Genomic DNA, 11,146 nt, shown 5'->3' on the forward strand with positions numbered 1-11,146 from the left:
TCAACTTACTCACTCAACAAATACTCTGTTGAACACAAACCTGTTCTCTTTTCTCCACTTCCACCTCCCTACATCTGTCTAAATACTACAATCTCCACTCCACCGCAATCTCTCAAGTAGATTCTTAGAATCATCTCTAACTCCTCCCTCTCTTAAATAATGCTTATCTACTTGGCCAATAATTTCTGCCTACGTTAGGGATTGTAGGATACATCACCTTCTTGCCAAATCCACTTTCACTCTCCCACTTCAGACCCTATGTTTCCTTCACTTGGCCACGGTGATACCCTCCTAATTAGTCTTGCGCTCTTGGTCTCTGGATTCTTAAAATCAATGTTACGCCACGGCCACCTGTTATCCTTATAAAACAGATCTACTCATGTTACACTCCAGCTTAAAAGCCTTTGATGGTCCTCTTCTGTCTACAGAACAAAGTCCAAACTAGTTATGTTGGCATTCCCACACAAGCTGGTCCCAACCTATCTTCCCAGCCCCATCTCCTACTGCACCCCCCCTGAATAATAATAATAATTTATATATAGCTTAATTGTTTAGACAGTGCATTTTCACATACGTTAATCATAACAACACTATGAGTATTTCTTATTATCCCAATTTTATGAGAAGGAAACTGAGACCTAGAAAGGTAAAATTATTTGTCCAAGATCCCAAATTGTAAGAAGAACATAAAAGGTAAAAAGGGCCAAGTATCAAACTACAAATTTTATCTCCTTTCCCAGCACCTCACACAGCCATAGCACGCCTACTCAGTACATCAGACTCACTCACACTTTCTCTGAAAATGCACAACATTTTCTAACCTCTATGTCTTAGCTTAATCTATTTTTCTCTTAACTTGGAATGCTATTCTCACTTGAAATTTCCAAAGAACTGTGTTAGGCATTTTTCATATTATGCCTCATATGAGTTATTTATATTCATATATAAACCTGTCTCTACACTGAATTATAAGCCCTATGAGGACAAGACCAGAAGTTGGTCAATTTTTAAAGTCTTATTTAACTGGAAAATGTGTGGGGAAAACAAGCCACATAAGATGACAAGCATCAAGGCAGAGACTGGCCAGGCCTGAAACCAGAGACCAGAAACTTGGATCAGACCATCTGAGCACCCTGGAAGTGCCGACAATTTTAACATCTATCTTCTGAACAAGTTCGAATGTCCCAGTGCCAACTATTCTGACACTGGCCTTTATTAAATATTAGTTTATTGAAAGCTTAATTCAAAACAGAATGGGGTGAAAATTAAGAATCAGAAGTTGATAAAAAATAGAAATATCATTATTTTCACTTTAACTTTTCATATGTGACTAAGTAACCAAAATTTAAACCATACAGGTTTGATTTACAAAGATCAGCTCAGCTGCATGGATGGCTGTCTCTAGGGCTATTTCAGTATGACCACAGAATCACATTTACCTACACAGACAGCTTCCCACATCTCATCCTCTAAAAGCCACTAGGATTCCTGGCACTGGCAGAGCCTCTCTCAGAAGGTATCTGACATGTTGATTATCTGGCCAACTTTTGCAAGTGAAGTGCCCCATGGTTATGTCAAATGGTCAAATTGAATAGTGTCAGTGGGCCTTAAGATTACAGGCCATTACTCCTTGAGTTGTCTTTATCCCAATGAAGATCAGATTCTAAGGATGCCCTATAATTATGAAGCCCAGAATATGAAACCCCTCAACTGCTGACCAGGTGAAAAGTCACAAATGCTTCCTTCCTTCTATCAGAAGTCTCCCTATCCACTCCTGCAATATAACTACAATGTCAACTTTTCCATGAACTGACAGAGGATATTAGAAGAAAAACTAGCCCACATGCTCTGCCCTGAATTTCATTTCATTCCAAACAGTTATAGCACCCTGAATATAAAGAAAAAAATTACAGACTATGATCTCAAGTAATTTACAATCTAGATTTCAGAACTCTCTTTAACAATCAGAACTAACTGTTCTCCGTGGTTGCATCTCACCCAAAAATCTACTATTTCTATTCAATAAACATCAGAATACTACAACATTTTATACACTACAGCAGATTTCTTCCAGAGGCTATTAAGATGGGGGGGGGGGGGGGGGGGGGGGAAACATGTTGCTCTTGTTATAAACTGTATATTCTCCCTTTCAGAGATGGTAATACAGCAGTCAGTCGGAATTAACATATAAACAGGAATCAGAGAATCTGAATTGAAGTCCTAACTCTGTAACATGAAGGAAGTTCCACCACTGAGACAATAATAGGACTAAACTCACAGGGCTGCTGCAAGGATTCATTTAATATGTACAAAGTGACTAGAACACATGGTAAGCTTTTGGTAAACATTAAGCTTTACAATCACCTGACTCAAAGTGACAATTACATGATATTTGTGAGAGGATAACAGATTCTAAGATATCCCAGCCCAAGACTGTCCTGCTTACCTTTCATGTGTCAATGATACTCATCAACCAATCAATCAATAAAAATGAAATAAAAGAGAAACCTAACAGTTCTGCTTCTCAGGAGCTCCTGCAAAGTGCGGTGGCAGATACAACTGAAAGCACCTGTAGATTTAATTTAAATTTATGGCACGCATGTCACCTCAAATACAAAAATAGAAAATGCTGATTTGAAATCTATAGAAACCCACTGTTACCAGCCATACATCTCTAAATAGCAGACATAGGAACCACAGATAGCATTATTTTAGCATTATCTATATTATGTAAGCATACATTTTGGTCCTTAACATAGCTGTTTACAGTTATTCTTCCTTCTTCTCAGCAGTATTATAATTCCACTCGTGGACTGTGGTGTTTCTTTTGCACCCCACAGCAAAGCTAAACAGTAGTCAAATAATTGTAATAGTAACATCCAGCTAAGATTTTTAGCAGCCCATCTGACTAGATCTTTTTGTCCACATGAACACTCGGTGCACAGAGGTAATACAGCCTAAAGCCTGGTTGAGTGCACACTGGAGTCTGAGACACCTGGGATTCAATTCCAACTCATTTGCTGCAGGACCTGGGGAACCTAAAAAGTCTCTTTTCCATTACATAAAACAGCAATAATAATTTTGCCTACCCCTTGGGATTACTTTGACAAATAAAAGAATATACACAAAGCACTTAATGTTAGTCCTGAAATACTGAATGGGATCTTTACAAATAGCTCCAATTTACTCTGAAATGCATCTAAAAAGGATGGATTGAGTACTTAATGCCACTCAACTGTATAAAGATGATTAAGTTTTGTTATGTGTATTTTACCACAATTTTTTAATAAAAAATAAAATAATTAAAGTGAAATTGTAAAGGTGGATTGAAAGATGGACAGATACATGATAAAGCTAATAAAATATCAAATGCAGAACCCAGGTAGTGAATATATAAATGCTTATTTTCAACTTTTCTGTATTTTTGAAGATTTTTACAATAAAATATTAGGGGAAAAAATGCAGACATCCAATAGTTCACTTTTATTTTCATCTACTACTGAAAAATAATAGCCAGCAAATATTCAGATTCTTGGCTCCTTTTTAAAAAATCTTATAAAGCATCTTTCCATCAGCCATCTCTTTTATTATAGCCATTCTAAAACTAAAAGTGGCTTATTTGAAACTTCTTAGCCACTTACTTATGTATTTAATTTCAAGTTAAATTATTCTAAGGTACCAGCTGCCAAGCATTTAATCTCTTCTGAAGTACAGAAACCAAGTCAACAGACATTTGTGGTTGATGACTGATGATGTGACCAAACAAAAAAATGGAAAAGCAAGGACTGGAATTATTTGCTCCTAACTTTTCCAGTAGCTGCTAAAACCATAAGTTCCTTAACCAGAAGGACTACCAGCACCTTAACAGGTACCTAATATACAGAAACACAGTGCATCTACACATGTACATCAGCCATATAGAATGATACCCAATCCTTCTTCTAGTTGTGTCCTCCATTCCAAATGGTAATTCGGATTTTAAGTGTTTTAGTGGCACATCAGGAACCCAGATACCATGCAGTATAACAATTTAAACAGACCATCTCACACCCATTGCAATGGCTACTTTCAAAAATACAGAAGAAAATAACAAGCGTTGGTGAGGATGTGGAAAAACTGGAACCCTTGTGCAGTGTTGGTAGGAACGTAAAATGATACAACCACAGTGGAAAACAGTATGGTGGTCCCTCAAAGACTTAAAAATTGAATTACCATAGGATCAAACAATCCCACTTCTGCATATAATACCCAAAAGAATTGGAAGCATAATCTCAAAGAAATACTTGTACACCCATGTTCATAGCAGCATTATTCACAACAGATAAGATGTACAAGCAACCCCAGTGTCCAACAACAGATGAATGGACGAGAGAATGTGATATATGTACACAATGGAGTATCATTCAACTTAAAAATGAAGAAAATACTGTCACATACTACAACATGGATGAACTTTGAGAACATTATGCCAAGTGAAATAAGGCAGTCACAGAAAGACAAACCATGTATGATTCCACTTATATGAGATACCTAGAGAGGTCAAAATCACAGAGACAGTCAGCAGGATGGTGGTTGCCAGGGGCTGGAGGAAGGTGGGGTGGGATAGGGAGTTAAGGTTCCGTGGGTACAGAGTTTCTGTAATGCAAGTTGAGAAGAATTCTGGAAATGGACGGTGGTGATGGTTGCACAATATGAATGTATTTAACACCACTGAACTGCACACTTAAAAGTGGTTATGACGGTAAACTTTATGTTATGTGTATTTTACCACAATAACAACAACAACAACAAAAATGGAAGAAAAAAATCAGGGACCTGATCTCCCCAGGAGGCCTGGAAGGGTGCTCCAGCTTGGAATTGACAGAGGAACAATCAACTCCGGCTCTCAAACCTCGTCTATCTCTGAACACACCAGGAGACCTTGTCCACTCAGACTCTCCATCACGCCCAGGGTCACACCAACTGTGTATTTCAACTTCAAAATGAACAAACATTACTCCGCCTACACCAGTTTTATGTCAAAGCAGCAACTTAATCTCTCTAAACCTGCCTCCTCTTTAAAACAAGGATAATTCCTACCTACCTACTTCACAAGGTTGTTATGAGGGCAAGAGTGAGATCACGTACATATAAAAGTAGCTTCAAACTGCCAAGCACCAAAGAAACAGAAATTATTATGTTTATAACTACTTTCGGATGGAAATTCCGAAGGGACTGTAACAACAAAAACTTCACAAGGCTTGCGACACCTCGCCCATGGTACATTCCATTTAAAACTCACATCATCCCTAAGTAACACCGTTCTTGTTTTTGTCATGAACTGAAGGGCAGCGCTGAGGAAACAAACAAACGCTCAACGTAAGCATTTCATCTAACCACCCCCAAACGCAATCAGAAATCATCTTACATGTTCTAGGAAAATTCAATTTTTATGACCCCAGCGTGGGCCTGCGGCGCCTTGGAACTACACTTCCCACAAAGCATCGAGGTGAACCCGGGCGGCGGGCGGGGCGGCCTGGGATTCAGGGTGGCCACAGCTCTCCCCGAACCTAAGATCGCCGGCCCCTGAAAAATTGCACCGTTTACGGTCGAGCGTGCGCTGGCTCTCCTTTCTGAAACCGCTGTCACCCCGCGGTTCCTCCTGCGTCTAGCACGGCGACCCCTCTCTCCGCCCTCCCGTCCTTCCTGCTCCACCTGAGGGTCACCGCCTATTCTTGACCTTTCCGCTGATTTCTAAGGTGTCACAGAAAGGCACCTTCTTCCCTTCCTCCCCGCCAAATTTACATTTCTAGAACTCCCCAAACAGTTGGGACTCGGGGCCACGGCGGGGTCAGACGGGACGGGCCGACACTACCCGCCACCCTGGGCCCCCAGCCGGTCCGCCCGCCCGAGCGTCGCGAGCAGGGGGCTGGGCTGCCCCCACCCCCGGGCCGGGGCGGATCGCGGGCAGAGGTGGCTCCGCCCGGGGCTCCGGTTTCAATTTCGCAACGTGACGGTGCAAACCTGAGGCCTACAAGCGCCGGCGGCCGGCGCCCCGCCCGCCCGCCAGGCCCGAGCGCCCCAGCCCCCCGCGGCCGCCGCCCGCCCACCCAACCCGGCACCCGGCGGGAGGCAGCGCGCCCCGGCCTGCCCGCCCGGCCCCGGCCGCCGCCCCCGGCCCTGCGCAGCGCCGGCTCCGACTCGCGGCCGCGGGCTCGCGGTGGCACTTACTCAGCTCGTCCTGGGAGGCGGAGGCGGCGGCCGCAGCCATGTTGCGCCAGGGAGGGAGGGAGGGGCCGGAGCGGGAGGGCGCGGACGCGAGGCGCGGGGGGCTCGCCGCTCGCGGTGCGGCAGGGGCCGGGAGCCGCCTCCGGTCGCTCGGCGCGGGCCGCGCTGCGCCCACGAGGCCCGCCTGCCGCCGCCTCCTGCGTCCTCCTCGCAGCACGCGTCGATCTCGCGGTCCCCCGCGAGCTCGCGACTCGGGCGCTCCCACCGCCTCGCGCCTCTGCGGAGCCGCCGCCGTCTGTCGGCCGAGTCCCGGTGCGCCCGGCCCGCCCGGCGGCTCTGCGGCTCCGCGCCGCGCTCGCCCAACTCACGCCGGTTTTATATTTAGAAAGAGCTGAGCCATCCTCCCAGCGGCCCCCCCGCCGGGCCCCTCGCGCGCCCGCCCGCCCGCGCTCGCTCGCTCGCTCGCGGCTCGTCCTGCCCACCTGCCGCCGCCCGCCCCGCGAGCGCTCCCCGCGCGGACCCGGCACGCGGCGGCCTGCGCGGGCGGCCCGGCCTAGCCGCCCCGCCGCGCCGTAGCAGCCTGCGGCGGCCGTGGCTCGGCACGGACGCGCGGGCCTCTGACCTGAATCCGAGCCGGTCTCCATGCCGGGGATGCTGCGCGCGGCGCCGCGAGGTGGGCGCCCGGAGGCGAGGCGGCGGCGGGCTCGGGCCCGAGGGGCCGCGCGCCGCAGTCCGGGAGGGGCCTGACCGGCTGGCCCGCGCTGCCGGGGCCGGGGGAGATCCTCGAGGCGGGGCCCAAGCTCCCTTTTGAAAGGTCTGCGGCTGTCACGTTGGCCGGTCCCGACCTGAAGAAACACGTCTGTCCAGAGGAAGAGACGTGGACTCGGAGAAGTAGAGCCGGGCTCCGAGTCGGCGGGAGGAAGCCCCGCCCTGCGCCTCCCGCGAACTTCTCGGCCCCGGCGCGTGGAGCGCCCGGGACCCGGCTCCCCCGGCTCCACTTCTCACTAAAAGGCAGTGAGAAAGTGCACTTTTTCGATCCTCTCAGAACTAGGACCGCCGAGTGAAGGAAAGCCGCGAAGCCCTACCAAAAGTTACATGAACCTATATGTTTAAAGTTCAAATTCAAGTATATATGCTTACATGAACTTTTTTTTTTTTTTTGTAATACCTACGTTCTTTTAGGTAGCCCGAGTGATTTATTTTCAATATGCCGATTTTAACTTGACGGCTTAAGTTGGTCCGTGAGGTCGTGTACGTGAAAAACACTCGCAAAATGCAATTCAAATTAAGGGGTTGCATAATTGCTGTACTTTTAAATGGTGGCACTGTCACAACAAATTAGGTACAAGATCAGATCCCTTTTTTTTTTTTTTTTTTTGTATAAAAAGAAGAAATCAAGACCCTAAATAGATTGAAATTGCGTCTATTCCTAAAAGAAATCTATAAAGCCCTGGTTACTGTCTTGAAAAATGCCTATACGTCATTCCAGATGTGGGCAAGTACATCTTGTACTTGCCTTGTACTGAGGCAAGTACAAGGTACTTACACGACATTAAAGACATCTATTTCCTTTATTGCTTTAATAAGGAAATTATACATGGTCTTTGGGAACATTTCAAATGATTCGGAATGTCACAAAATTAAAAGTGAAGGGCCTTCCTCTCGCACATCCCTTCCTCTCCCACCATTTTCTCCCCCAGAGAAAAATGTGGTTAACAGGTACAGTTGGGCGCGAGTGCTCTGGGGCCACATATCTACACCCTCAAAAGCGACTAGGATAGAGACAGGCTCATACTCAACAATGAAGTTTGCATCAGTTTCCCCCCCGCCCCCCCCAACACACACACAATCTTCCATGTTAATTCAAAAAGGTCTACATCACCACTTTTTTTCTTAATGACCTCATAGCTCGTTAAATTAGCCAATTCCTTTTTTGAGGACATTTTGGCTCTTAAGTTCAATGTTGGCACAAAGTCACTGCATAACAAACTATTTGCCAAGACTACAATATGGAAGTGTATAAAATAAAGGCTGTCCCCCATCTCACTGTCCACCATCCCCTCATCCTACTCCCTGGAAAGAATCCTGTTTGATGCACCCAAACTTTCCGACTATGAATATATAAAGTAGGGGCGCCTGGGTGGCGCAGTCAGTTAAGCGTCCGACTTCAGCCAGGTCACGATCTCGCGGTCTGTGAGTTCGAGCCCCGCGTCAGGCTCTGGGCTGATGGCTCGGAGCCTGGAGCCTGGAGCCTCTTTCCTATTCTGTGTCTCCCTCTCTCTCTGCCCCTCCCCCGTTCATGCTCTGTCTCTCTCTGTCCCAAAAATAAATAAAAAACGTTGAAAAACATTAAAAAAAAAAAAAAGGAATAAAGTAGCTGCACTAAGGATTGGTTTGGAGAAATGTTGACTTCTCATAACTTCAAATAGATTCTTCTAAAACCAACAACAAAAAAAACCCCATAGAATATAACTTTTAAAAAAAAGTTTGCTAGGCAATTTTAACTTATAGACAAAACTAGCATCTCATAAGTTCTATGTAGAAATTTTTAGAGCCCACACGTGCAAATCACAGATTTATGTTTATTTTAACAAAAATGGAATCCTACTACATACACTATTATGTAACTTTCTTTTCACCAAACAAGATATCACAGGTATTTCTCCATACCAGTAATGACAATAATAGCTAATACTAATTGTGCCAGGCACTGTTTTAAAGTGTTTTACATGGTTGGGGTGCCTGGGTGGCTCATTCAGTTGAGCAACCAACTTCAGCTCAGGTCAGGTCATGATCTCACGGTTTGTGAGTTTGAGCCCTGCATGGGGCTCACTGCTGTCAGTATGGAGCCTGCTTTCCCCCCCCCCCTCAATAATAAACATGGGGGGGTTACATGGTTGAATTCACTTAGTTCTCACAACAATCTTATGAAATAGGGATTTTTAATGACACCAGATCATGGAGGAACAAATCTAAAATGCCACAAACTAGAAAGGGGTAGAGTGGGAATTTGAACCTAGGCAGTGTGAATCATTCTTCACCACTATGGTCTGTTCAGAACTACCTTCTTCTTGGGGTGCCTGGATAGCTCAGCTGGTTGGGCGTCTGACTTCAGCTCAGGTCATGATCTCATGGTTGGTGGGTTTGAGCCCCACATGGGGCTCTGAGCTCTGAGCCTGGAGCCTGCTTAGGATTCTGTGTCTCCCCCTCTCCCTACCCCTCCCCCACTTGCACTCTGTCTTTCCCTGTCTCTTGAAAATAAATGTTAAAACAATTTTTTAAAAAAGAACTACCTCATTCTTTTATTTTTTTAAGTTTATTTATTTATTTTGAGAGAGAAAGAGTGCAAGTAGGGGAGTGGAAGAGAGAGAGAGGGAGAGAGAGAGAATCCCATGCAGTGGGAGCCAGATGCAGGGCTCAACCTCACAAACTGCGAGACCACGATCTGAGTGAAGTCAGATGCTTAACCGACTGAGCCACCCAGGGGCCCTACTTCATTCTTTTAAATGGCTGCATGATGAGTACATGACAATATTTAATCATTCCCCTACTGATGAGCATTTAGGTTGTCGACAATTTTTGTTACTATTGCAAGCAAATACTACCATAAAAAATTCTTTTTTTTAATTTTTTTTAACGTTTATTTATTTTTGAGACAGAGAGAGACAGAGCATGAACGGGGAAGGGGCAGAGAGAGAGGGAGACACAGAATCGGAAGCAGGCTCCAGGCTCTGAGCCATCAGCCCAGAGCCCGACGCGGGGCTCGAACTCACGGACCACGAGATCGTGACCTGAGCTGAAGTCAGACGCTTAACCGACTGAGCCACCCAGGCGCCCCCAAAAATTCTTATACATATATCAGCGAAGTCACATGTTATATATAGAGACAGAAATATGTAGAGATAGGATTGTTAGGCAAAAAAAGACACCTTTAACATCTCATTATATACAGTACTTTATAGCAATTTACAATGCTGCTTCTAATCACTAAAGTTTAAAGCTATAAGCTTTTTCCATAAATAAATAAATAAATAAATAAATAAGTCTCTAAGCTTTTTCATAGTTGCTTTCCCCCTTCAAACTAGTTGTAGTTTATTTTCCCCACTAAATAGCTTCATATTCTTACTACACACTTTGGTTTTGAATAGTGGCCTTGAGGTACTTCCTATCTAGAATCTACTTCAATTTCCAAAACAGACAAGAAAGAATTGTGGAAGGGGGTGAACGGGCGGGGGGGGGGGGGGGGGGGGGGGGGGTGGGGCAGAGAAGAGGCCACTGGGAAGCCAAAATAATGTATCACAAAATCCAAGAACTAAAAGCTTACATCTTTTAGATTTAGAAGTCCCCTCTCCCTCTGTTAGGCCCTAATCACACTAAATGCAAGCATCGTTCTAACAAAGTAAATAGTCTTGTTTCCATAGTAAAAGCAAATTAGAAACAGAGTATTAGAGAGCATTCTTCCGGGAAAGTACTAGGAAGACAGAAGAGCTACTAGACACCCTAAAAACAAGAGAAAAAGGAGGAAAACTATAAATAGAAGCCATAAGAGCTCAAAAAGCAAAACATGCTGGTGTTATTTGTTAAGTACAAAAAGCACCACCCCCAAGAGGCCCTGACGTCATTTCACCTGAATAACTGATGTTCATGGTGATCATCCTGACATCAAGAAACAGTAAAATGATGTCTACTATATCAGCATCAAAAATCAAGGAAGTATCTTAAAAAGCTGTTCATCCAAGGGGCGCCTGGGTGGCGCAGTCGGTTAAGCGTCCGACTTCAGCCAGGTCACGATCTCGCGGTCCGTGAGTTCGAGCCCCGCGTCAGGCTCTGGGCTGATGGCTCGGAGCCTGGAGCCTGTTGCCGATTCTGTGTCTCCCTCTCTCTCTGCCCCTCCCCCGTTCATGCTCTGTCTCTCTCTGTCCCAAAAATAAATAAAAAA

General features: G+C 45.3%; 1 protein-coding gene across 3 annotated transcripts in view; it reads right to left on the reverse strand.

Moving 5' to 3' along the window:
- ECPAS (Ecm29 proteasome adaptor and scaffold) overlaps nt 1-7,155 on the reverse strand; it is a 103,287-nt gene extending 96,132 nt beyond the window's left edge. Inside the window, exon 1 of one of the 3 annotated variants that reach the window (XM_042914135.1) lies at nt 6,830-7,155. In XM_042914135.1, coding sequence (XP_042770069.1) covers nt 6,830-6,851 — 22 coding nt within the window. In that variant the 5' untranslated portion in view covers nt 6,852-7,155. Of the gene's footprint in view, nt 1-6,210; nt 6,572-6,829 lie in introns of those variants that run through there. The other 2 variants (XM_042914134.1, XM_042914136.1) reach the window with 2 other exon arrangements.
- Between the last annotated feature and the right edge of the window lie 3,991 nt (nt 7,156-11,146).

This window comes from Panthera leo, chromosome D4, assembly GCF_018350215.1.
Source record: "Panthera leo isolate Ple1 chromosome D4, P.leo_Ple1_pat1.1, whole genome shotgun sequence".
Taxonomy (NCBI): Eukaryota; Metazoa; Chordata; class Mammalia; order Carnivora; family Felidae; genus Panthera; species Panthera leo.